Genomic DNA, 27,837 nt, shown 5'->3' with positions numbered 1-27,837 from the left:
GTTCCAAATCCTAGCACGCTGATTGGTCAAGCGGTTTTAGGCCCCGCCTTCGCGCTGAGGCAAACCGGAAGTAGGCCCAAACAGAGGGGAAAGCATGAGCGTGCGGCAGCGCAAGGCAACTGTGGCGGGAGAGGCGGCCAAGAAGCGTCTCAAGCGGGAAGAACGGGCCGAGTTCTCCGCGGCGCTGAGGGAGAAGGACCTGAAGGAGAAGGCGGGCGCGGCCTGGGCCCGGAAAGAGGCGCTGCGCGACGGTAAGGCCGCCTTGGGCCGCAGAGTGGAGGGTGAGGCCTGGCGCCAGGCAAACTGGGCCCGCAGTCGAAATTGTTGTCGGTTTTTAAATATATTTTTGCTCGTTTAAATATTTTCTAAGTCATAGAATGTATTTTATTTATTTATTTATTTAGCAATTTTGTATACCGGTCTTCTTCTCCCCTCTGTTGGGGGACTCGGGCCGGTTTCCAACAATAAAATCACAAAACAATCATTAAAAACATCATATAACATAATCCAATTAAAACGTAACAGCAAAATGCAATCCCATAATAACAATGGTCAGTCGTCATAGTGAATTCGTTGTCCGTCATTCATCGTCATCTCTGGTTGCTTCTGCCTATGATACTGTGAACCACCGCCTCCTCCTGAGAAAAATGTATAATATTACAAAGGACGACCACCTCACCCGCGTCATAGGAAACCTGCTACAAAACAGGAGCTTTTTTGTTGAGTTCCAGGGCCAGAGAAGCAGATGGCGGAAACAGAAGAATGGCCTGCCTCAGGGGAGCGTGCTTGCCCCATCCATGTTCAACATTTACACAAATGACCAGCCACTGCCAGAAGGGACAGAGAGTTTCATCTATGCTGATGATCGTGCCATTACTGCTCAAGCAAGGAGCTTTGAGATGGTAGAACAGAAGCTCTCTGAAGCTCTAGGTGCTCTTACTGCCTATTTCAGGGAAAACCAGCTGATCCCTAATCCATCTAAAACACAGACTTTCACCTCAAGAACAGACAAGCATCCCGAGCTCTGAGGATCGCCTGAGAAGGAATCCCACTGGAGCATTGCAACACACCCAACATACCTGGGAGTCACTTTGGACCGTGCTCTGACCTACAAGAAGCACTGCCTGAACATCAAGCAAAAAGTGGGTGCTAGAAACAACATCATACGAAAGCTGACTGGCACAACCTGGGGATCACAACCAGACACAGTGAAGACATCTGCCCTTGCGCTATGCTACTCTGCTGCTGAGTATGCATGCCCAGTGTGGAACACATCTCACCACGCTAAAACAGTGGATGTGGCTCTTAATGAGACATGCCGCATTATCACGGGGTGTCTGCGCCCTACACCACTGGAGAAATTACACTGCTTAGCCGGTATTGCACCACCTGACATCCGCCAGGAAGTAGCAGCCAATAGTGAAAGGACCAAGGCAGAGACATCTCCAGGTCATCCCCTGTTTGGGTATCAGCCAGCACATCAATGACTTAAGTCAAGAAAGAGTTTTCTAAGATCTACAGAGACACTCGCTGGAACGCCTCAGCAAGCGAGAGTCCAAAAGTGGCAGGCTCAAACCCAGAACCTCAACCAATGGCTGATACCAAATGAGAGACTCCCCCCTGGGCACACAGAGGACTGGGCGACTTGGAAGGTGCTGAACAGACTGGGCTCTGGCACCATGAGATGCAGAGCCAACGTCAAGAAATGGGGCCACAAAGTGGAATCCACGACATGCGAGTGTGGAGAGGAGCAACCCAGTGACCACCTGCTGCAATGCAACCTGAGCCCTGCCACATGCACCATGGAGGACCTTCTTGCGGCAACACCAGAAGCACTCCAAGTGGCCAGATACTGGTCAAAGGACATTTAATCAACTACCAAACTCACAAATTTTGTATTTTTGTATTTTGTCTGTCTGCTTTGTTCTGTTAGAAATGTAATATAATTGACTGGTTGCTGATGACTCGATAAATAAATAAATATCATCATCATCATTTAATCTCTCATTAATCACCCTCCATCCAAGATGCTCTAGGCGATTTACAAGCTTAAAATTATATGCCACCCTTCTCACCCCAAAGGGGACTCAGAGCCACTAACAACACACACACACACACACACACACACACACACACACACACATATATATATATATATATATATATTCTGTTCTTATCAGTTTAAAAAGATTTTCTTGATGAGTATCAAGCAGTTGTAAGCCGTGCCAAATCCCCTCTGAGAAATGGGGCAGGGTATAAATAAATAAAAGTTTTTATTATTATTAATATTATTATCAAAGTTGATACAAAGAATCCAGAATACCTGATTAAGGAAATGTTCCTCTTCTGTTTTTCCTCCAGAGGCTGTTGTGCTGGACCCGGCCCCTTTCCCTCACTGCGTCATCACAAACTTCATCCAAACCGAAGGCTTTTTGGAAGGGCTGCAAAAGGAGCTTTTGAGCCTGGATTTCCATGAAAAGTGCAATGACTTGTACAAATTCAAACAGGTATGTTATTTGGTAATCATCATTAAAGCACTCTGTGATGTTGGGGTTCGAGCATTGAACCGGGTTTGAATCCTTCCTTGATGTTCAATTCCCCCTCCCCCCGATATTTTTGAGGTTACAAAAAAAAAATAACCTGATTTATTCATGATTTCTAACTTGTTTCTAGCACGAGGTTTGAGAAGTATAATCTTTGCCACAAATAAGCAAAGGTGGGTTAGTGGGTTAATTTATTGACAGTATCACATAGGAGTGGCAGGAACTGAGAGAAAATAACTTGATTTTTATTTTAAAATACAGGAAGCGCAATCCTAAAAAGTTCTAACAGCCATTGTTTCCTTTTTCATGACCAAAGTCAGATGACCTGAAGAAAAGAAGAGAGCCTCACATTGCGGCTTTAAGGTAATATTGCCATTTTATGCCATGCCAAGGGCTACTTTGAGTTTATTTACGACATTTATATGCTGCCCTTCTCACCCCAAAGGGAATTTGGAGCGGTTTACAAGATAGATAGATAGATAGATAGATAGATGCACATACAATATATTATATTATTGGCATAGTACAATATTAGTATTAAAATTACTATATTGTCCTATACCAGTGTTTCTCAACCTGGGGGTCGGGACCCCTGGGGGGGTCATGAGGGGGTGCCAGAGGGGTCGCCAAACAGTATTTTCTGTTGGTTTTGGGGGTTCTGTGTGGGATGTTTGGCCCAATTCTATCATTGGTGGAGTTCAGAATCCTCTTTGATTATAGGTGAACAATAAATCCCAGCCACTACAACTCCCAAATGTCAAGGTCTATCCTCCCCAAGCCGTACCAATGTCCACATTTGGTCACATTGAGTATTCATGCCAAGTTTGATCCAGATACGTCAGTACTCTCTGGATGTAGGTAAACTACAACTCCAAAAGCCAAGGTCAATGCCCACCAAACCCTTCTAGTATTTTCTGTTGGTCATGGGAACTCTGTGTGCCAAGTTTGGTTCAATTCCATCATTGGTGGAGTTCAGAATGCTCTTTGATATTGTAAATGACCTATAAATCCCAGCAACTACAACTCCCAAATGACAAACTCAACCCCACCGGTATCCAGATTTGGGCGTATCAAGTATTCATGCCAAATGAATGAAAATACATCCTGCATAGCGGATATTTACAAGATAATTCATAACAGGAGAAAAAATTATAGTTGTGAAGTAGCAATGAAAATAATGTTATGGTTGGGGGTCATCACAACATAAGGAACTGTATTAAGGGGTCACGGCATTAGGAAGGTTGAGAACCCCTGTCCTATACCATTATATTATAATACTAGCCATCCCCTACCACGCGTTGCTGTGGCTCTGTTTGCGTATATGTGTTTTGTGTGTGTATATATATGTGTGTTTACATATATATGCATATATATATATGGGTGTATATATGTGTGTATATATTTATTTGTGTGTTTGTATGTGTACATGCATATTATGTATATGTGTGTGCTTGTTTATATGCATATTTGTCTGTATATGTGTATATGTATGTGCGCATGTGTATTTATTTATTTATTTATTTGGTGCATTTGTTAACCGCCATTCTCAGCCCTTTAGGGCGACTCATGGCGGTGTACAACATATAAAAGGCAATTTACAAAAAGGCAATTACAAAACAACATATTAGCAATACAACAATTATAAAGTTACACTAAATAATCCGCTTCGTCTCATAGTGGAATCATAACCAATCTCATATTCCTTGTTCCATTCCAGTCATCTTTACCACATTATTATAGCACTTAATTAAATGCCTTCTCGAACAGCCATGTCTTAAGGCTTTTTAGGAAGGACATTGGTGGAGTATATGTATATGTATTTGTGTGTATATATGTATGTGTGCATGTGTATATGTATTTGTGTGTATATGTATGTGATTTCATGTGTATATATGTGTGTATGCATATGTGTGTGTATATGTGTATATTTGTGTGTGCTTGTTCATATATATATGAATGTGTGCATATGTATATGAGTGTATGTGTATATGTATATATGGAGTATTTTGGGGTTTTTTTAAGTCTGCTCCGCTGGACTTTTGTGTGTGTCTGTGTTTGTATGAGTGATGGGACACTCATTGGACTCCACTGGCTGCCGATCCAATTCCGAGCAAAGTGCTGGTTTTGACCTACAAAACCCTACACGGTTCCGGCCCAGTGTATTTGTCCGAACGGATCTCCCTCTACATCCCATCTCGAAGTTTAAGATCTTCTGGGGAGGCCCTGCTCTCGACTCCGCCACTATCACAAGTGAGGCTGGCGGAGACTGGGAGCAGGGCCTTCTCAGTGGTGGCCCCCCGCCTGTGGAACTCACTCCCCGGGGAGATTAGATCGGCGACTTCCCTCCTGACGTTTAGGAGAAAACTGAAGACCTGGGTGTGGGACCAAACCTTTGGTCATTCTAACAACTAAACTAAGGATCTGACGATAGATATGGACAAATGGAATGGAACGAAATATGGACTCTGAACCCTGAGCTTGAGATTGTTTTAGCATGAGATTGTTTATTATTTTATTATGTATTGATGTTTTTAATTAATTGTTGAATTGTTTTTGTATTTTGTACTACTGTCAATGGATTTGGGCATCTAATTGTGCCTCCACTGTAAGCCGCCCTGAGCCCCCCCCCCCCCCCCCCCCCGGGGTGAGAAGGGCGGGGTATAAGTAAGTGAAATAAATAAATAGGTGTATTGTGTCCAAATTTCTTTGCTGAACCCAACCTTGGAATTCTTTGTGCCTGCTTATCTTCCTACCTAATTGGATTTACCTTTTCTCTTTAAAGTGTATTTTTCCCTTGCTGCTTTTACTTATCTTCAATAAGAAGGATTGTTTTCCTACTCAACGTGTGGTGTTTTAAAGTCAAAGAGTTTTTCCTGTTCTGTAGTGCAACACCATGTCTCCTCCCTTCTTTCAGAAGAGTCCTCTTTGAGGATTTCCGAGCTTGGCTTTCTGACGTGACCCAAGTGGAGCTGGAGCCCACGGTCGATCTCTCCTGCGCGAAATATCAATATACAGGTGAGCAGGTGGTAATCATTGTGTAGGTTGGAATAAAAGTGGGGCACAACGTTGTAGAGCTTTGGGTTCAAAGAGAAAATTACAAGTTGATAGTTTCCTACAAAGCATCTAAATTAGGCATGGGCAAACTTTGGCCATGTGATTTTATGTGTATATACGTGTGTATGTATATGTATGTGTGTGTATATGTGTATACACACATATACACCAAAGTTTGCCCATGCCTGATCTAAATATTTTTTTCCATTCCAGATGCCCTTCTTTGCCATGATGACGAGTTGGAGGGCCGGCGGATTGCCTTCATACTTTATCTGGTCCCTCCGTGGAAGGACAGCGATGGGGGAACCCTGGACCTCTTCAGCACTGACGGTAAGTGAGAAACTAAACCATTAGCGCAACCTTCAGTGTTTACACACATCAGTAGAGATTGCACATTAGTTGCTGCCAGTCATGTTCAAGAACAGCATTGCTGCTTTATCGTTGAGAAAGAAGATCGCCATATTTTATTTATTTACAGTATTTATATTCTGCCCTTCCCACCCCGCATTCAATGTGTCTATGGCATTCAATGCCATAGACACATAACTTATATAGACAGACACTCAGATGCTATTTAACATTCCAGCTTTTTTGATGAGGGTATTCTGGCCACCAAGGGAGCTGTCGCTTCACCGTCCATTTGTGACACGGATGAAGTACTTCCTCATTCTTTGCATGCTGGCTGGAGATTTTTATGGCCTCGTAAGTTATAAATGGTACCCAAATTTCCTACTTGACAGATGCAACTGTCTTTCTGATTAAAGCATTATTCTAACTTCCTTCAATGTAAATGTGCTTGCATAGCCTTCCAATAAAAATAAATAGAGCAAAATAATAAATGTAATAATAATAATGATAATAGAGTAAAATAATGGAAATGTAATAATAGCAGTAATAATAGAGTAAAATAATAACAATAATAAATAGAGCAAAATTATAAATGTAATAACAATAATAGAGCAAAATTATAAATGTAATATCAATAATAAATAGAGCAAAATTATAAATGTAATAATAATAATAGAGTAAAATAATGGAAATGTAATAACAGTAATAATAGAGTAAAATAATAAATGTAATAGTAATTATAATTAATAGAATGAAATAATAAATGTAATAATAACAATAATAAAGTAAAAAGTTCAATGTAATAATAACAATAATAATAATGATGATGTATTCATTATGTATTTCTAACAGGATAAAATAATAAATATCCTTGACTCGAATATAAGCCAAGTGGGACTTTTTTAGCAGCTGGGTGTCAGCTGCATTAAGATCACCACTGATTGAAAGGTCATGAGTTCGAAGCCAGCCCGGGTTGGAGTGAGCTCCTGACCAATTTGTGTAGCTCGCTGTCGACCTTTGCAGCCTGAAAGACAGTTGCATCTGTCAAGTAGGGAATTTAGGTACCACTTTTGTGGGGAGGCTAATTTAACTAATTTACGGCACCATAAAAATCTCCAGCTAGCATGCAAAGAATGAGGAAGTACTTCATCAGTGTCACAAATGGACGGTGAAGCAACAGCTCCCCCGGTGGCCAGATTACTCTCATCAAAAAAGCTGGAATGTTAAGTAGCTTCTGTGTGTCTGTCTAAATATGTTGTGTGTCTATGGCATTGAATGTTTGCCATGTATATGTACATTGTAATCCACCCTGAGTCCCCTGCGGGGTGAGATGGGCGGAATATAAATACTGTAAATAAATATAATAAATCAATAAACATACAGAGTAAAGAGCATAACAAAAATAAATTTCCCAGTGATGATAGGATTTTGAAAAAAAATGGCTTCTTGTGGAAACAAGGATTGGAAATAAAGCTTCAGTAGAAACACTGTTCTCCAATAATAACACTTCCAGGAATGAATTTCCCTTCCGAAGACATTATTTTATTATTATTATTATTTTACTAAATTATTAAATTATTATACTCTATTATTATTTTACTAAATTATTAAATTATTATCTCTATTATTATTATTATTTTACTAAATTATTAAATTATTATCTCTATTATTATTATTTTACTAAATTATTAAGTTATCTCTATTATTATTATTTTACTAAATTATTATCTCTATTATTATTATTACATTTATTATTTCATTCTATTTATTATTGTTATTATTACATTATTTTATTCTGTCTATATATGTTGTATGTCTATGGCATTGAACGTTTGCCATGTATATGTATATTGTAATCTGCCCTGAGTCCCCTGCGGGGTGAGAAGGACGGAATATAAATACTGTAAATAAATGAAATAAAATAGGCTTATACTCCAGAATATACAGTAGTTCTTTTTAAAGGCTGTTGGGAAAATTGATATTTTAAATAGTAAATCCCCTGTATCCGCATGTGGCTGTTAATGTAAACTGGATGTTGGCAAGGAGCTACTTCTTTGTTTACAACTCCTACCTAGCCAGACTATCCAATGGAGAAGGATTTTGGAAGTTACAATCTACAAATATCTGGAAAGTCAAGTTCTGGTTCGAAGCATGCATTTCTTCCTTGACTTTGCACTCCATCTGGAGCAAAAATGGGATTGATAATTTTGCAGGATGGTAACTGCTGTTTGTTTGATTTCTTTGGGCAGAGCACTGCCAGCCTTTGCAGGTTGTCAAGTCGTTGGTCCCTTCGTGGAATTCACTCGCATTCTTCGAAGTCTCGCCGGTCTCTTTCCATCAGGCAAGGCGCCTTTTTGTTTTGTATTGATTATTTGTTATCGCCTTTGTTTATTGGTGTGCTGTGGGCTCGGCCTCGTGTAAGCCACACCAAGTCCCTTGGGGAGATGGTAGCGGGGTACAAATAAAGTATTATTATTATTATTATTATTGATCTCTCCTGAGCCTAGAACAGGGCCTAAAGAAGGTTGATTCTGGGGCGCATACTCTCAGCTTTTTTTGGGGAGGGGGGATTCACCTCTTCCACGTCTTTCTTGAATTTCCTTCTCAAGTGGTCAAAAGCTGGGAATCAGAATTAGGCCCTTTGGGGTGAAAGTATTGACCTCCATGGATGTTTCCCCAACTTCAAGCAGCTTTTCTTTGATCTGAATGACAACATTCTTCTCACTTAATGAACCAGGAGATAAAGTATGATGGATTATGGGTTATGCTCTCTTAGAGAAGTTTGCTTGACTGTATTTTTTTAAAATGACTTTCTACTAGTCATTGATTGTGTGTGGATTCTGGGATTCGTAGTCCTAAAAGTTACCTTTCTCCAGCTGTAAATCTGAGAGGAGGTGTCTGTAAAGTAAACCTCTCTGATTCAGAGCTGGAGAAAAATAACTTTTGGGACTACAAGTAAGTCTTTTCTGCTGTGTTTTTCAGTGTTTTTATGAGGGATGGTCACTTGTTGGCCTGACAGGTGCATTGTGTCCAAATTTGGTGTTAATTTGTCCAGTGGTTTTTGATTTATGCTAATCCCACAAACGAACATTACAATTTTATTTATATAGATTACTGGTTTTTTGTTGGGGTTTTTTGTCATGCCAGGAGTGACCTGAGAAACCGAAATATTGGTAATATTACATGTAATATAAATATATAATTATAATATATTATTGTTAGTGATATATTGCATTACATTATAATATTATAAATATTATATGTATATACTATATATTCATATAGTATATGTATATACTATAGGTTCTTGTAGTTTTTTTCGGGCTATAGGGCCATGTTCTAGAGGCATTTTCTCCTGACATTTCGCCTGCATCTATGGCAGGCATCCTCAGAGATAGTGAGGTCTGTTGGAAGTAGGAAAATGGGTTTATATATCTGTGGAATGACCAGGGTGGGACAAAGTACTCTTGTCTGTTGGAGCTAGGTGTGAATGTTTGCTACAGGAACAGTCAGGCCATTGTATGCTAATCAAGGTGGTCAGTTGAAACATTCACACCTAGCTCCAGCAGACAAGAGTCCTTTGTCTCACCCTGGTCATTCCACAGATATTTAAACCTTTTTTCCTAGTTACAACAGACCTCACTATCTCTGAGGATGCTTGCCATAGATGCAGGCGAAACATCAGGAGAAAATGCCTTTAGAACATGGCCATATAGCCCGAAAAAACCTACAACCCAATAATAATAATAATAATCTTTATTTATACCCCGCCACCATCTCCCTCAACGGGGACTCGGGGTGGCTTACATGAGGAGAGAATGCCTCTAGACCATGGCCATGTAGCCCGAAAAACCCTACAACAACCTAGGTGTGAATGTTTCAACTGATCACTTTGATTAGCATTTGATTGCCTGACAGTGCCTGGAGCAATCTTTTGTTGAGAGGTGATTAGATATCCTTGTTTGTTTCCTCTCTGTTGTTGTGCTGTTCTAATTTTAGAGTTTTTTAATATTGGTAGCCAGATTTTGTTGATTTTCATGGTTTCCTCCTTTCTGTTGAAATTGTCCACATGCTTGTGGATTTCAATGGCTTCTCTGTGTAGTCTGACATGGTGGTTGTGAGAGTGGTCCAGCATTTCTGTGTTCTCAAATAATATGCTGTGTCCAGGCTGGTTCATCAGGTGCTCTGCTATGGCTGACTTCTCTGGTTGAAGTAGCCTGCAGTGCCTTTCGTGTTCCTTGAGTCGTGTTCCTTGCCATAGATGCAGGCGAAATGTCAGGAGAAAATGCCTTTAGAACATGGCCATATAGCCCGAAAAAACCTACAACAACCCAGTGGTTCCGGCCATGAAAGCCTTCGACAATACATTATTATTATTTATTAACATAGCACAGGAGACAAGGTGCTGCATGACCAGTCCTTTGAGATCTAACAGGACAAAAATCCAAATCTGAGAGAGGCATCCTTTTGTCTGTTTGTAATCTTTAACCAATTCTATTTGAGAAAAACCAGTGCTAACAGAACCTTATTATGATTTTCCCTGCATATTTCCAGGTATCTGAAGTTGTTTCCAAAGAGAAATGCCGTTTATCAGTGAGTGGATGGTTTCACGGCACCTCCATCGCAAGGCCGCCCCGGCATCTGGAGCCCCCCATTCCACGGACCCCCCACATCCCTCATGATGTAAGCCAGTGCTATTTTTCCCCATTTGCATCGCCTTCTCTTTGGCTTTCAGTAACCCTTTCTGATTCACTTGGGGAGAAGCCTAGCACAAAAAATCCCTCCCTTGGGATAGAGACCAATGTCCCTAGAGTTGCGTGGGGTGAACACATATGCCTGTATCTTTAAATATGTGAAGTTATGAGGAGTCTACTTGAATCTTTGTTTGCTGAGAGCATCAAATAGAAACAAGGTTATCTATGAGCCAAGTGATCATCCATTACTAAAGCAGTATTTCTCAACCTGGGGATCGGGGCCCCAGGGGGGGGGGGTCGCGAGAGGGTTTCAGAGGGGTCGCCAAAGACCATCAGAGAACATATGTTTCTGGTGGTCTTAGGAACCCCTTTGGCAGAGAAGGATGAAGATCTCTCCGCCTGTCCTTCTTTTTTGGAAACAGACGACGAATCCACCCACCTCTGCTGCAACCAAGGGGAGGGCTGTTTATGAGACTCCAAGCAGGCAGGGGAAGTGCAAGCGTGCTCAGCGCATGGCAGTGTGGTGCACATGTGCATGCAAGGCTGGAGGGTTCTGTGTGGGAAGTTTGGCCCCATTCTACCATTGGTGGGGTTCAGAATACTCTTTGATTCTACGTTAACTATAAATCCCAGCAACTACAATTCCCAAATGTCAATGTCTATCTTCCCCAAACTCCACCAGTGTTCACATTTGGGCATATTGAACATTAATGCCAAGTCTGGTCCAGATCCATCATTGTTTGAGTCCACAGTGCTCTCTGGATGTAGGTGAACTACAACTCCAAAACTCAAGGTCAATGCCCATCAGTATACCCTTCCAGTACTTTCTGTTGGTCATGGGAGTTCTGTGTGCCAAGTTTGGTTCAATTCCATCATGGGTGGAGTTCAGAATGCTCTTTGATTGTAGGTGAACGTGGTGCACATGTGCATGCAAGGCTGGATAGTTCTGTGTAGGAAGTTTGACCCAATTCTATCGTTGGTGGGATTCAGAATGCTCTTTGATTGTTGGTGAACTATAAATCCCAGCAACTACAACTCCCAAATATCAAGGTCTATTTTCCCCAAACTCCACCAGTGTTCACATTTGGGCATATTGAGTATTCATACAAAGTTTGGTCCAGATCCATCATTGTTTGAGTCCATGGTAGTCTCTGGATGTAGGTGAACTGCAACTCCAGAACCTAAGGTCAATGCCCACCAAACCCTTCCAGTATTTTCTGTTCGTTAGGGGAGTTCTGTGTGCCAAGTTTGGTTCAATTCCATCATGGGTGGAGTTCAGAATGCTCTTTGATTGTAGGTGAACTATAGTAATAATAATACTGCTTTATTTATATACCGCTCCATCTTCCCGAGGGGGCTCAGAGCGGTTCCCAGGTAACATCACAAAACATACAAAGTAAAACAACATAACCATAAGATTAACAAGACAATATAAGAATATAATTTGTCACCATAACACACATATATTAACAGTAATCCTGCCTGTTCAAGGCAATTTAAAAGTTTAAAAGGCCAGGCCAAGATTTTTGCAAGCCCAAAAATTCTAGGGGGCCCGGGTATTAAATGCAATGCTATGGCAGGCAACTATCATATTAGGTGCGGGTCTGTGGTTGTTCCTTCTGGGGCCGATTAGAGGAAATGATCTGGGTAATTGGTAGGAAGAATAAGGCCGTATTCGACAATGTGTAAGACTGAGTTAGAACTGGTCATTTTCAAAGGCTTGTTGAAACCACCAGGTCTTCAAGCTCTTACGAAAGGAAGGGAGGGATGGGGCCTGTCTTATTTCTCTTGGAAGGGCGTTCTAGAGGCCAGGGGCCACCACTGAGAAGGCCCTCTCTCTTGTCCTCACCAACCGTGCTTGTGACGGAGGTGGGACCGAGAGGAGGGCCTCCCCGGAAGATCTTAGAGTTTGTGCCGGTTCATAGAAGGAGATGAGCTTGCGGAGATAGGCGGGGCCCAGCAACTATAACTCCCAAATGTTAAGGTCTATTTCCCCAAACACCATCAGTGTTCACATTTGGGCACATTGAGTATTTGTGCCAAGTTTGGTCCAGATCTATCATTGTTTGAGTCCACAGTGCTCTCTGGATGTAGGTGAACTACAACTCCAAAACTCAAGGTCAATGCCCACTCTTCCAGTATTTTGTGCTGGTCATGGGAGGTTCTGTGTGCTAAGTTTGGTTCAATTCCATCATTGGTGGAGTTCAGAATGATCTTTGATTGTAGGTGAACTATAAATCCCAGCAACAACTCCCAAATGACAAAATCAATCCCCCCCCCCCCCAAACCCACCAGTAATCAAATGTGAGTGTCAATATCTCTCTTGAATTGTGGTGCCCAGAACTGGACACAATATTCCAGGTGTGGTCTAATCAAGGCAGAATAGGGGGGTAGCATTACTTTAGATGTCTCGTGCATTGCTGTGAAAGAGATTTTGTTTTTCCTTTAGCGTGACATTTTAATTGTTAATTAAACTTCAGACTTTTCCTTAGCACGAAATCTTGTACGACTGGATCAATCCCACTTATCTGGACGTTGATGCCCAGGCCCAGATCCAGGAGGAATTCGAGGATCGGTCAGAGATCTTGCTGAAAAATTTTCTCAAGGTGGGTCTTGGTCGCTCGGTTCCTATTCCGCAATTCAGAATTAAGCTCAATAGGATTTCCTCCCATGTGTAGCACTCCAGCCAAAGTTTTTGCAAACCTTTATTTAGGGAACGAAATAAAATTGCTGCGGGTCTTTTTATGCCTTTTATTATCACAAAATGTAGCCTTTGCTTCAAAATCTGTTCCCATGTGCTTGGTTCGTAGAAAGACAAGTTTCAGTCGCTGTGTGAAGCTCTGAAGGACAAGGAAGTCAAATGGAGCATCCGAGGGCCTCCCAACAAAAGGTAGGGCTGAGTCACTTCTTTGAGGTCATCTCTGCACATACATGCTGTGGTTTCTAATAAAAGTTAAATTGCACTTATGAGTTCCTTAATGGCACAGGTGGGTCTTGCAAAGTCAGGATTGTGAGGGAGGCAACGCACTGTAAATAACACTGTGCAACAAAATATGAAAAAAATCTGTTCCTGGTTTGAAAGTGTTATTTCCTGTTTCATTGTGCATTCCTTACTTTGAAAATTGTTGTTTTACTCCAGAAACTTTGTTTTTGTGGCTGTCACAGACTAAGCTGAATTGCTCGAGACTCAATGCGATATTCATTGAAATATTATAGCAAGATGTGCTGCAGGATGTCCTGCAAAATTAAAGTTTTAGCAATTTAATAAGCTTTTCCTCATGTTTTTCATTAGGAAATGGCATTGATAACCAAGGAACAAAAATTGTGTTACATAGTGTAATGATGAAGGTAATGACAATGATAATAATAATATTAATAATATAATTTGACATTATTATTACTATTATTATTTGAAACACAACAAGATTAGGACACAACAAACAAATCACTATGCTAATTGTTGCATTGAATCACACATCGGACACATTATTATTATTGTTGCAACTCAGGATAGTTTTCACCTTGCTCCCAAACACCACCACACCAAAGTTGTAGATTTTGTAGTTTATTGAGAAAAAGGCAAAGTCAAAACATAGTATAACAAATGCAAGAGTTCCTTAGACAGGACACAGGCTTAAATGCAAAGACACAATTCCCAAGATCCAAAGGCAAAAACATGAAGCATAATCCTTTAAGCCAGTGGTTTAAGCCAGTGGCTTGCAAACACAGAATTTGCAAGCTTGGTAGTTGATTAGATGTCCTTTGACCAGTATCTGTCCACTTGGAGTGCTTCTGGTGTTGCTGCAAGAAGGTCCTCCATTGTGCATGTGGCAGGACTCAGGTTGCATTGCAGCAGGTGGTCAGTGGTTTGCTCCTCTCCACACTCGCATGTCGAGGATTCCACTTTGTGGCCCCATTTCTTGACATTGGCTCTGCATCTCATGGTGCCAGAGCGCAGTCTGTTCAGCGCCTTCCACGTTGCCCAGTCTTCTGTGTGCCCAGGGGGAGTCTCTCATTTGGTATCAGCCATTGATTGAGGTTCTGGGTTTGAGCCTGCCACTTTTGGACTCTCGCTTGCTGAGGTGTTCCAGCGAGTGTCTCTGTAGATCTTAGAAAATTATTTAAGTCGTTGACGTACTGGCTGATACCCAAACAGGGGATGAGCTGGCTTGGTCCTTTCACTATTGGCTGCTTCTTCCCGGCGGATGTCAGGTGGGGCAATACCGGCTAAGCAGTGTAATTTCTCTAGTGGTGTAGGGCGCAGACACCCCGTGATAATGCGGCATGTCTCATTAAGAGCCACATCCACTGTTTTAGTGTGGTGAGATGTGTTCCACACTGGGCATGCGTACTCAGCAGCAGAGTAGCATAGTGCAAGGGCAGATGTCTTCACTGTATCTGGTTGTGATCCCCAGGTTGTGCCAGTCAGCTTTCATGTGATATTGTTTCTAGCACCCACTTTTTGTTTGATGTTCAGGCAGTGCTTTTTGTAGGTCAGAGCACGGTCCAGGGTGACTCCCAGGTATTTGGGTGCGCTGCAATGCTCCAGTGAGATTCCTTCCCAGGTCATCCTCAGAGCTTGGGATGCTTGTCTGTTCTTAAGGTGAAAGGCACATGTCTGTGTTTTAGATGGATTACGGATCAGCTGGTTTTCCCTGTAATAGGCAGTAAGGGCACGTAGAGCTTCAGAGAACTTCTGTTCAACCATCTCAAAGCTCCCTGCTTGAGTGGTGATGGCACGATCATCAGCATAGATGAAGCATGCTGTACATATTACATATGTAATTACATAGTGAGACTGATTATCATTGTGAATTCTAGCAACCCTATATCTTTAATCATCCCATTGATATCCTAGCAGAGAGTACTTATAATGGCATGATCATCAGCATAGATGGGCATAATAGTGCAAGAGAGGGATGCCAGCAGCCCTCAGAGGAGATCCTCAGAAACAGGAGGATGCAGATATAATCAAGGCATCGCCTCCTGATCCCTATCAAAAAATATTTTGACAAAAGTAAAATAATGTTCATAAATAGGTAACATATACATTATATACACAATGTATTCTCTATGCAATTTGAATATTTTGCTTTGAAGACCAGGATTTTCTTAAAACACAGGCGCTTTTTATCAATAATGATTCTTGTCATTTCCAGGCATTATGCAAAAGCCGAAGAGGAGAGCCTGCCTGCCATCTTGAAAAGCGGCATGGAACTGTTCCGCTCTGAGGCCTTGTTCCTGCTCCTCTCCAACTTCACAGGCCTGAAGCTGCATTTCCTGGCTCCAGAAGACGAAGCGGAAGGAGAGGAAGAAGGAAGAGCCACAGGGGGGAGCTCTTCCAAAAGCAAAGAAGGGCAGTGCAGTCGAGGAGAAAGTGGTAGTAGTGACAACCCAGAAGACTCCAAAGAGATCCCTGAAAATGGGAATGGCGGGCAAGAGACTGGTACGTAAAGGAGATGGAGTTAGTTGCTGCAGTCATTTTCCAATACAGTGCCATGTTGGCCATGTAGGTAGTGTGCCAAGTTTGGTGCAGATCCATTGTGGGCTGGGTTCAGTACTCTTTGATTGGAGGTGAACTATAAATCCCAGCAACTCCAACTCCCAAAGGTCAAGGTCCTCCAAACTCCACTAGTGTTGAGTCCAGATCCATCATTGAGTCCAGAGTACTCTCTGGAAGTAGGTGAACTACAACTCCAAAACTCAAGGTCAATGCCCATCAGTGTACCCTTCCAGTATTTTCTGTTGGTCATGGGAGTTCTGTATGTCAGATTTCATTCAACTCATCGTTGATGGATATCAGAATGCTCTTTGATTGTAAGTGAACTATAAATCCCAGCAACTACAACTTCCAAATGACAAAATCAATCCCCCCAACCCCACCAGCATTCAAATTTGGGTATATTGGGTATTTGTGTCCAATTTGGTCCAGTGAATGCCCAAGTTTGCAAGAGTGCAGAGAATGAGTCTTTCTAACCAGTGCTCATGGCAAGGACTGAATGCAAGGCCCCATTGGCAGAATTTGAATCTCCATGACCTATCCATGGGATGTGAAAGAGAAAAGATTCTGTCCTTGTTTTTCTCGCTTTAGGCTCCAGCGTCCCCTTGTGTGCGGGAGAGCTGAGGCGCTGGACACAGGGCTGCTATAGTCTTGCCCACGACACGGAAGCAACAGAGTTCGCCCTAGATTTGCTGTTCTTCTGTGGCTGTCAAGGTCAGATTTATAGACAGTTCTTAAACCAGTATATTTTAATATTGAGACAAATGGTTTTAATGTTTATGTATGCATCTAATGATATCATGTCCCCGCACTGAGTGTTTGCTGTATATATGCTTTGCTCCGCCCTGAGTGAGAAGAGCAGGATATATTTTTTTAAAATAAATAATATATATATATTAAAATAAATACATTAAGAATCATTTTGGCAGGAAAAACGAAATGCAAAGATACAGAATGGGGAACGATGCCTGGCTCGAGAGCAGTACGTGTGAAAAAGATCTTGGAGTCCTCGTGGACAACAAGTTAAACATGAGACGACAATGTGATGTGGCAGCAAAAAAAACCGAATGGGATTTTGGCCTGCATCAATAGGAGCATAGTGTCTAGATCTAAGGAAGTCATGCTCCCCATGCTCTATTCCGCTTTGGTTAGACCACATCTGGAATATTGTGTCCAATTCTGGGCACCGCAATTCAGGAGAGATATTGACAAGCTGGAATGTGTCCAGAGGAGGGCGACTAAAATGATCAAGGGTCTGGAGAACAAGCCCTATGAGGAGCGGCTTAAGGAGCTGGGCATGTTTAACCTGAAGAAGAGAAGGCTGAGAGGGGATATGATAGCCATGTGTAAATATGTGAGAGGAAGCCACAGGGAGAAGGGAGCAAGCTTGTTTTCTGCTTCCTTGGAGACTAGGACATGGAACAATGACATCAAACTACAAGAGAGGAGATTCCATCTGAACATAAGGAAGAACTTCCTGACTGTGAGAGCCGTTCAGCAGTGGAACTCTCTGCCCCGAAGTGTGGTGGAGGCTCCTTCTTTGGAAGCTTTTAAACAGAGGCTGGATGGCCATCTGTCAGGGGTGATTTGAATGCAATATTCCTGCTTCTTGGCAGAATAGGGTTGGACTGGATGGCCCAGGAGGTCTCTTCAAACTCTTTGATTCTATGATTCTATGAGTTACGCATGAAAGCTGTAAATCAGGCCTGGCCTGTTAGGAATTGTGGGAGTTGAAGTACGAAACACCTGGAGGGAGGGCCAAAGTTGGCCCATGCCTGTTGTAAACTGTCAGAAGCAGATATATTTGCTTAGTACAGTGTTTCTCAACCAGGGGGTCAGGATCCCTGAGGGGGTGTCAAAGAGGTCGCCAAAGACCATTAGCAAATACAGTATTTTCTGTGTATTGTCAAAGGCTTTCATGGCCGGAATCACTGTGTTGTTGTAGGTTTTTTCGGGCTGTATGGCCATGGTCTAGAGGCATTCTCTCCTGCATTTATGGCAAGCATCCTCAGAGGTAGTGAGGATGCTTGCCATAGATGCAGGTGAAACGTCAGGAGAGAATGCCTCTAGACCATGGCCATACAGCCCGAAAAAACCTACAACAACACAGTATTTTCTGTTGATCATGGAGATTCTGTGTGGGACTTTGGCCCAATTCTATCTTTGGTGGGGTTCAGAATGCTCTTTGATTGTAGGTGAACTATAAATCCCAGCAACTACAACTCCCAAATGTCAAGGTCTCTTTCCCCCAAACTCCATCTGTGTTCATATTTGGGCAAAAGAATATTCATGCCAAAGTTTGGTCCAGATCCATCATTGTTTTGAATCCACAGTGCTCTCTGGATGAAGCTGAACTACAACTCCCAAACTCAAGGTTAATGCCCACCACAACCTTCTAGTGCTTTCTGTTGGAAGTCCTGTGTGCCAAGTTTGGTTCATTTCCATCGTTGGTGGGTTTCAGAATGCTCTTTGATTGTAGGTGAACTATAAATCCCAGCAACTACAACTTCCAAATGACAAAATCAATCTCCCCAACCCCACCAGCGTTCAAATTTGGGCATATTGGGTATTTGTGCCCAATTTGGTCCAGTGAATGAAAATCCATATTCCATATCAGATATTTGTGGGTGTACTATAAATCCCAACAACTACAACTCCAAAATTACAAAAACAATTTTTTGAGTGAATGACATACATTGGGTTGTTAGGTGTATTGTGTGCAAATTTGGTGTCAATTCGTCCAGTGGTTTTTGAGTTATGGTTAATCCCACGAACTAACATTACATTTTTATTTATTACTAGCCGTCCCCTGCCACACGTTGCTGTGGCCCACATGGGGGTTCTGTGTGGGAAGTTCGGCCCAATTCTGTCGTTGGTCGGGTTCAGAATGCTCTGTGATTGTAGGTGAACTATAAATCCCAGCAACTAAACTCGCAAATGTCAATGTCTATCTTCCCCAAACTCCACCGGTGTTCACATTTGGGCATATTGAGTATTCGTGTAGAGTTTGGTCCAGATACATCATTGTTTGAGTCCACAGTGCTCTCTGGATGTAGGTGAACTACAACTCCAAAACCAAAGGACACTGCCCACCAGTATTTTCTGTTGGTCATGGGAGAACTGTGTGCCAAGTTTGATTCAATTCCATCGTTGGTGGTGTTCAGAAGGCTCTTTGATTGTAGGTGAACTATAAATCCCAGCAACTACAACTCCCAAATTACAAAATTTGTAATTTGTGAACTGTCAGAAGCAAATATATTTGCTTAGCACAATAATTATGAGATGAGCAGTATGTTGGAAATGATCCTATTTCTCTTTTGTTTCAAGACTGGGATGCGGAATTTGGTGGTTTCACGTCGTACATCGCAAAAGGTGAAGACGAAGAAGTAAGTCCATGTTTTTATGATAGAACCAATTAGGAAATGGCATTGATAACCTAGGAACAAAAATTGTGTCGCATAGTGTAATTAAATGTGCTGTCGAAGGCTTTCATGGCCAGAATCACTGGGTTTTTGTGGGTTTTCCAGGCTATGTTCCAGAAGCATTCTCTCCTGAAGTTTTGCCCACATCTGTGCTCACCAATGCTTCCTCTTCATGCTGGAAAGAAGTGACGAGCGGAGTGCCGCAGGGTTCTGTCCTGGGCCCGGTCCTGTTCAACATCTTTATTACTGACTTAGATGAAGGGTTAGAAGGCGGGATCATCAAGTTTGCAGACGACACCAAATTGGGAGGGAGAGCCAGTACTCCAGAGGACAGGAGCAGGATTCAAAACGATCTTGACAGATTAGAGAGAAGAATGACCAAAACTAACAAAATGAAGTTCAACAGGGACAAATGCAAGATACTCCACTTTGGCAGAAAAAAACGAAATGCAAAGAGACAGAATGGGGGACGCCTGGCTCGAGAGCAGTACGTGTGAAAAAGATCTTGGAGTCTTCGTGGACAACAAGTTAAACATGAGCCAACAATGTGATGTGGCGGCAAAAAAAGCCAATGGGATTTTGGCCTGCATCAAGAGGAGCCTAGTGTCTAGATCTAGGGAAGTCATGCTACCCCTCTCTTCTGCTCTGGTTAGACCACACCTGGAATATTGTGTCCAATTCTGGGCACCACAATTCAAGAGAGATATTGAGAAGCTGGAATGTGTCCAGAGGAGAGCGACTAAAATGATCAAGGGTCTGGAGAACAAGCCCTATGAGGAGCGGCTTAAGGAGCTGGGCATGTTTAGCCTGAAGAAGAGAAGGCTGAGAGGAGATATGATAGCCATGTATAAATATGTGAGAGGAAGCCACAGGGAGGAGGGAGCAAGCTTGTTTTCTGCTTCCCTGGAGACTAGGACGCAATGGAACAATGGCTTCAAACTACAAGAGAGGAGATTCCATCTGAACATGAGGAAGAACTTCCTGACTGTGAGAGCCGTTCAGCAGTGGAACTCTCTGCCCCGGAGTGTGGTGGATGCTCCTTCTTTGGAAGCTTTTAAACAGAGGCTGGATGGCCATCTGTCGGGTGATTTGAATGCAATATTCCTGCTTGGCAGAATGGGGTTGGACTGGAAGGCCCAGGAGGATTCTATGATTCTATGGCAGGCATCCTCAGAGGTTGAGGGGTCTGTTGGAAACTAGGCAAGTGGGGTTTATATATCTGTGGAATGATGTCCAGGGTGGGAGAAAGAACTCTTGTCTGCTTGAGGAAAGCGTGAATGTTGCAATTGGCCAGCTTGGTTAGCACTGAATGGCCTTGCAGCTTCAAAGCCTGGCTCCTTGCTGCCTGGGGGAATCCTTTGTTGGTTTTGTGGCACAAATTATGTTGAATTTGTTTGAATTTGTTTACTGTTGTGATTTTGGAGGGTTTTTTTTAAATACTGGTCACCAGATTGTGTTCTTTTTCATTGTTTCCTCCTTTCTGTTGAAATTGTCCACATGCTTGTGGATTTCAATGGTTTCTCTTGTCTGCTGGAGCAATTGTGGATGTCACAATTGTCCACCTTGATTAGCACTGCAAAGCCTTGTAACTTTAAGGCCTGGTTGATTCCTGCCTGTGGGGGACCCTTTGTTGGGAGGCGTTAGCTGGCCCTAATTGTTTCATGACTGGACTTCCCCTGTTTTCAGAGTATTTCCCTTTATTTACTGTCCTAATTTAGTTTAATACTGGTAGCCAGATTTTGTTCATTTTCATGGTTTCCTCCTTTTTGTTGAAATTGTCCACATGCTTGTGGATTTCAGTGACTTCTCTGTGTAGCCTTGACATGGTGGTTGTCCAAGTGGTCCAGCATTTCTGCATTCTCAAATAATATTTTGTGCCCAGGTTGGTTCATCAAGTGTTCTGCTATGGTTTACTTCTCTAGTTGATGCCTGCCACAGATGTGGGCAAAACATCAGGAGAGAATGCTTCTGGGACATGGCTGTACTGCCCGGAAAACTGACTGCAACATAGCGTAATTTGTTGCAGGAATCAGTTCTATTTCAGCCTAGAAAACAGGTCTGGGGATTTTAACATTACTTACTTACTTATAAGATCCCTCGTTGTCCCAAGTAGGATAATCTTCCAGGGTGAGTCCGTAGGTGACTGTGGAGCCCTGTTCTTGATCTGCATGTTCTCCCACAGTGAGGGCATCTGTTTCCAGGTGGAAGGCGGTCCCAGTCAGGGTTGGCTTGACGCGACTTCCTCTTGGCACATTTCTCCATTTGTGCCTCTTCAAATTCTGCACCACTGCTGGTCACAGCTGACCTCCAGCTGGAGCGCTCACAGGCTAGGGCTTCCCATTTCTCTGTCTATGTCAGAGTTTTTAAGGTTGGCTTTGAACCCATCTTTAAATCACTTTTCCTGCCCTCCAACATTCCATTTTCCATTCCATAAACGGTTTGGGACCCACCTACCTTTGTGACCGTGTCTCCCTCCATGAACCAACTCGGGCCCTCCGTTCTTCTGGGGAGGCCCTTCTTTCGCCCCTGCCAATTTCACAAGCTCGCCTAGTAAGTACAAGGGAGAGAGCTTTTTCCTCTGTGCCCCCCCCCCCCCCCGACTCTGGGACTCACTCCCTGGAGAAATTAGGTAAGCCCCTACCTTAGAAACCTTTAAAAAGGACCTTAAAACCCGGCTCTTCTGCTGCGCTTTTGATGAATAGGTTTACATTCTCACACTATTGCTTAGCCTCAACGTTTTGTCATTGGAGTATATGCCCCCCCCCCCCTTTTGAGGGAAAATCTGATTCCACAACCCCCACTATAATGAGTCCTTCTCCGCAAATAATCTGTCTCTCTCTTATCCCGCCTTAGTTTTAATTAGTTTTAATCATTACATGTAGCCCGCCCACTGTCATTGTGATTGTGCCTATTGTAATTTTATATTACTATGTTTTCATATGTTTTATGTAATTATGTTGTTTGTTGTTTATTGTTTGCGTTTTCGGTTTTATTTTATTGTAATTTGCTGTTTGGGCTTGGCCTCATGAAAGCCACTCCAAGTCCCCATTGGGGAGATGGTGGCAGGGTATAAAGATTATTATTATTATTATTATTATTATTATTATTATTATTATCCAATTCTGGGCACCACAATTCAAAAGAGATATTGAGAAGCTGGAATGTGTCCAGAGGAGGGTGACTAAAATGATCAAGGGTCTGGAGAACAAGCCCTATGAGGAGCGGCTTAAGGAGCTGGGCATGTTTAGCCTGAAGAAGAGAAGGCTGAGAGGAGATATGATAGCCATGTATAAATATGTGAGAGGAAGCCACAGGGAGGAGGGAGCAAGCTTGTTTTCTGCTTCCTTGGAGACTAGGACGCGGAACAATGGCTTCAAACTACAAGAGAGGAGATTCCATCTGAACATTAGGAAGAACTTCCTGACTGTGAGAGCCGTTCAGCAGTGGAACTCTCTGCCCCGGAGTGTGGTGGAGGCTCCTTCTTTGGAAGCTTTTAAGCAGAGGCTGGATGGCCATTTGTCAGGGGTGATTTGAATGCAATGTTCCTGCTTCTTGGCAGAATGGGGTTGGACTGGATGGCCCATGAGGTCTCTTCCAACTCTTTGATTCTATGATTCTATGAAATAACTACCGTTTTGTCTCCTTCGCCGTTCTCATTTTGCTTTCTCTTCCAGCTGCTGACGGTTAATCCAGAAGACAACTGCTTGGCCTTGATTTACAGAGACCGAGAAACACTGAAATTTGTGAAGTACATAAACCACCAGAGTCTGAGCCAGGCGGCAACGCAGCCTGAACACACAGGATTCTGGGACTTCAGCTTTGTTTACTACGAATAGTGGTGGCAGCCATAGGATCCTATCACACAGAGCACAATGGAGAGAATTTTTGGAAAAGACTGCATCATGCCATGTGCCTTTATGAGAAGATGCCCCACTGGGACCTTTGGGGATCTTGCGTTTTAATTATATATTTACATTACATGTAATATTACTAATAATATTACAATATAATGGCATAGTGCAATATAGTAATATATAATACTGATATTGTACTATGCTGATAATATAATATATTGTATGAAAATATATATTGTAAGCCGCTCTGAGTCCCCTTCGGGGTGAGAAGGACGGTATATAAATGCCGCAAATAAATAAATAAAATAAAATAAATAATCCTGGATTCAAAACGATCTTGACAGATTAGAGAGATGAATAGCCAAAACTAACAAAATGAAGTTCAACAGGGACAAATGCAAGATACTCCACTTAGGCAGAAAAAACGAAATGCAAAGATACAGAATGGGGGACGATGCCTGGCTCGAGAGCAGGACGTGTGAAAAAGATCTTGGAGTCCTCGTGGACAACACGTTAAACATGAGTCAACAATGTGATGTGGCGGCAAAAAAAGCCAATGGGATTTTGGCCTGCATCAAGAGGAGCATAGTGTCTAGATCTAGGGAAGTCATGCTCACCATGCTCTATTCCACTTTGCTTAGACCACACCTGGAATATTGTGTCCAATTCTGGGCACCACAATTCAAGAGAGATATTGACAAGCTGGAATGTGTCCAGAGGAGGGCGACTAAAATGATCAAGGGTCTGGAGAACAAGCCCTATGAGGAGCGGCTTAAGGAGCTGGGCATGTTTAGCCTGAAAAAGAGAAGGCTGAGAGGAGATATGATAGCCATGTATAAATATGTGAGAGGAAGCCACAGGGAGGAGGGAGCAGATCAAGGGTCTGGAGAACAAGCCCTATGAGGAGTGGCTTAAGGAGCTGGGCATGTTTAGCCTGAAGAAGAGAAGGCTGAGAGGAGATATGATAGCCATGTACAAATATGTGAGAGGAAGCCACAGGGAGGAGGGAGCAAGCTTGTTTTCTGCTTCCCTGGAGACTAGGACGCAATGGAACAATGGCTTCAAACTACAAGAGAGGAGATTCCATCTGAACATGAGGAAGAACTTCCTGACTGTGAGAGCCGTTCAGCAGTGGAACTCTCTGCCCCGGAGTGTGGTGGAGGCTCCTTCTTTGGAAGCTTTTAAGCAGAGGCTGGATGGCCATCTGTCGGGGGTGATTTGAATGCAATATTCCTGCTTCTTGGCAGAATGGGGTTGGACTGGATGGCCCATGAGGTCTCTTCCAACTCTTTGATTCTATGATTCTATGAAATAACTACCATTTTGTCTCCTTCGCCGTTCTCATTTTGCTTTCTCTTCCAGCTGCTGACTGTTAATCCAGAAGACAACTGCTTGGCCTTGATTTACAGAGACCGAGAAACACTGAAATTTGTGAAGTACATAAACCACCAGAGTCTGAACCAAGTGGCAACGCAACCCGAACACACAGGATTCTGGGACTTCAGCTTTGTTTACTACGAATAGTGACGGCAGCCATAGGATCCTATCACACAGAGCACAATGGAGAGAATTTTTGGAAAAGACTATCATGCCATGTGCCTTTATGAGAAGATGCCCCACTGGGACCTTTGGGGATCTTGCGTTTTAATTATATATTTACATTACATGTAATATTACTAATATTACAATATAATGGCATAGTGCAATATAGTAATATATAATACTGATATTGTACTATGCTGATAATATATATTGTATGAATATATATATTGTAAGCTGTTCTGAGTCCCCTTCGGGGTGAGAAGGACGGTATATAAATGCCGCAAATAAATAAATAAAATAAAATAAATAATCCTGGATTCAAAACGATCTCGACAGATTAGAGAGATGATTGGCCAAAACTAACAAAATGAAGTTCAACAGGGACAAATGCAAGATACTCCACTTAGGCAGAAAAAACGAAATGCAAAGATACAGAATGGCGGACGATGCCTGGCTCGAGAGCAGGACGTGTGAAAAAGATCTTGGAGTCCTCGTGGACAACAAGTTAAACATGAACCAACAATGTGATGTGGCGGCAAAAAAAGCCAATGGGATTTTGGCCTGCATCAATAGGAGCCTAGTGTCTAGATCTAGGGAAGTCATGCTACCCCTCTGGTTAGACCACACCTGGAATATTGTGTCCAATTCTGGGCACCACAATTCAAGAGAGATATTGACAAGCTGGAATGTGTCCAGAGGAGGGCGACTAAAATGATCAAGGGTCTGGAGAACAAGCCCTATGAGGAGCGGCTTAAGGAGCTGGGCATGTTTAGCCTGGAGAAGAAAAGGCTGAGAGGAGATATGATAGCCATGTATAAATATGTGAGAGGAAGCCACAGGGAGGAGGGAGCAAGCTTGTTTTCTGCTTCCCTGGAGACTAGGATGTGGAACTACAAGAAAGGAGATTCCATCTGAACATGAGGAAGAACTTCCTGACTGTGAGAGCCGTTCAGCAGTGGAACTCTCTGCCCCGGAGTGTGGTGGAGGCTCCTTCTTTGGAAGCTTTTAAACAGAGGCTGGATGGCCGTCTGTCAGGGGTGATTTGAATGCAATATTCCTGCTTCTTGGCAGAATGGGGTTGGACTGGATGGCCCAGGAGGTCTCTTCCAACTCTTTGATTCTATGATTCTAAGTCTGAAGAGAGTACTAACTACTAGGGCTGTGCAAAGCTTTGGAGCTCCATTTCAAAATTCAGAGACTTGTATGATACAGTAGAGTCTCACTTATCCAACATAAACGGGTCGGCAGAACGTCGGATAAGCAAAATTGTTGGATAATAAGGCGGGATTAAGGAAAAGCCTATTAAACATCAAGTTACATTATGATTTTACAAATTAAGCATCAAAACATCATGTTTTGCAACAAATCGACAGAAAAAGCAGTTCAATAACGACTGATGTTCTTATTACGAGGGTTGAATGAAAAGTAATGCCTCCACCTTCGTTACTTGGGTTTGGATGGGAATATTTTAATAAATCAAATGCAGAAATAATCCTTAGACTGTGCTCTTTATTATTTATGTATTTATTATTTAAAACATTTATACTCCGCCCTTCTCACCCTGACTTAGGGGCGAAATGTCAGGAGAGAATGCCTCTAGACCATGGCCATATAGCCCGAAAAAACTTACAACAACCCAGTGATTTTTAATCCTTGTATTGTCGAAGGCTTTCATGGCCAGAATCACTGTATTGTTGTAGGTTTTTTCAGGCTATATGGCCATGTTCTAGAGGCATTCTCTCCTGACGTTTCGCCTGCATCTATGGCAAGCATCCTCAGAGGTAGTGAGGTCAGTTGGAACTAGGAAAGTGGGTTTATATATCTGTGGAATGACCACAGCAGACTCTTGTCTGCTGGAGCTAGGTGTGAATGTTTCAACTGACCACCTTGATTAGCATTTGATGGCCTGGCAGTGCCTGGGGCAATCTTTTGTTGAGAGGCGATTAGCCCGAAAATACCTACAACAACCCATTTTACTATATATTGCTCTTCTCATGCTCTATTCAAGCATTACGTAAATTATGGACAAGACTAGGATTATAGAAAATTATGGTTTGCTTATTTTATTGTAAAAAGTGCTACAAAATATTACGGTTGTAATAAATAAAGCCTGTCCCTGACTCGGTCATTTAGTTGTAGTTCCTGCCTTTGGCCTCGTTCCACAGTTTTGCCGTTCCAAGGAATATCCAGGACATCCCTCCATGCGCCTGATGTTCACAGACATCCATGTTTTGTCTCTTTCCCCACCAAGTGCCACTGCCTTTGTGCTCCGCTAGCAGTGTGTCACACACAGTAATCCTTCCTTTGGGAGAGCGCAGACATAGATCCTACTCCAATGAGCTTCTGCTTTTACCACACAGTCACTAGGAGCTGATTGGATAGCATTACGCTTACAGCCTACCTGCCACTAGGTATCTTTTTTATGGTGAGAGTCCAGATGTGTTTTGCTTCGGTTTCTAGGAAGACGTCGTCCCCACGCGCATTATTTTGATCAGCATATTCACGCTGTTGTTCTTGATGGCGTCCCGGCAAGCGGCGATCACTTGGGCCTTGGGTTTACCAACTGGGTAAAGAAGAAAAAGGAATTGTTGCTTATAGATCTCTAGTCCTTTTAACTTATTATGAGGGTTGAATGAAAAGTAATGCCTCCACCTTCATAGAATCATAGAATCAAAGAGTTGGAAGAGACCTCATGGGCCATCCAGTCCAACCCCATTCTGCCAAGAAGCATTCAAATCACCCCTGATAGATGGCCAACCTTCGTTACTTGGGTTTGGATGGGAATATTTTAATAAATCAAACTCAGAAAATAATAATAATAATAATAATAATAATAATAATAATAATAATAATAGAGATGAGGGACCGAGGAGATCAAAA

The 27,837-nt window shown here is 42.5% G+C and overlaps 2 protein-coding genes across 3 annotated transcripts in view; one reads left to right on the top strand and one right to left on the bottom strand.

Moving 5' to 3' along the window:
* The first annotated feature begins 53 nt into the window (after positions 1-53).
* OGFOD1 (2-oxoglutarate and iron dependent oxygenase domain containing 1) lies at positions 54-27,077 on the top strand. Of its 2 annotated transcripts, none has more exons than XM_067471006.1 (13): positions 54-251; positions 2,362-2,507; positions 2,860-2,906; positions 5,458-5,558; positions 5,811-5,927; positions 8,195-8,286; positions 10,500-10,628; positions 13,132-13,245; positions 13,450-13,529; positions 15,799-16,085; positions 16,731-16,853; positions 19,467-19,525; positions 24,778-27,077. In XM_067471006.1, the coding sequence occupies exons 1-13, from the start codon at positions 95-97 to the stop codon at positions 24,937-24,939; spliced, it is 1,614 nt and encodes a 537-aa protein (XP_067327107.1). In that variant the 5' UTR covers positions 54-94; the 3' UTR covers positions 24,940-27,077. The 2 variants fall into 2 exon arrangements, with proteins under 2 accessions (XP_067327107.1, XP_067327106.1); XM_067471005.1 differs by lacking the exon at positions 24,778-27,077 and adding an exon at positions 23,236-23,747 and having other exon boundaries at positions 55-251.
* The window catches only part of BBS2 (Bardet-Biedl syndrome 2), a 61,649-nt gene continuing 60,806 nt past the window's right edge, over positions 26,995-27,837 (bottom strand). The window contains exon 17 of the mRNA XM_067471004.1: positions 26,995-27,520. Within this exon, the coding sequence (XP_067327105.1) occupies positions 27,414-27,520 (107 nt within the window). The 3' untranslated portion in view covers positions 26,995-27,413. The remainder of the gene's footprint in view (positions 27,521-27,837) is intronic.

This window comes from Anolis sagrei, chromosome 8 (genome assembly GCF_037176765.1).
Source record: "Anolis sagrei isolate rAnoSag1 chromosome 8, rAnoSag1.mat, whole genome shotgun sequence".
Taxonomy (NCBI): domain Eukaryota; kingdom Metazoa; phylum Chordata; class Lepidosauria; order Squamata; family Dactyloidae; genus Anolis; species Anolis sagrei.
This window is presented reverse-complemented; position numbering and strand designations above follow the sequence as displayed.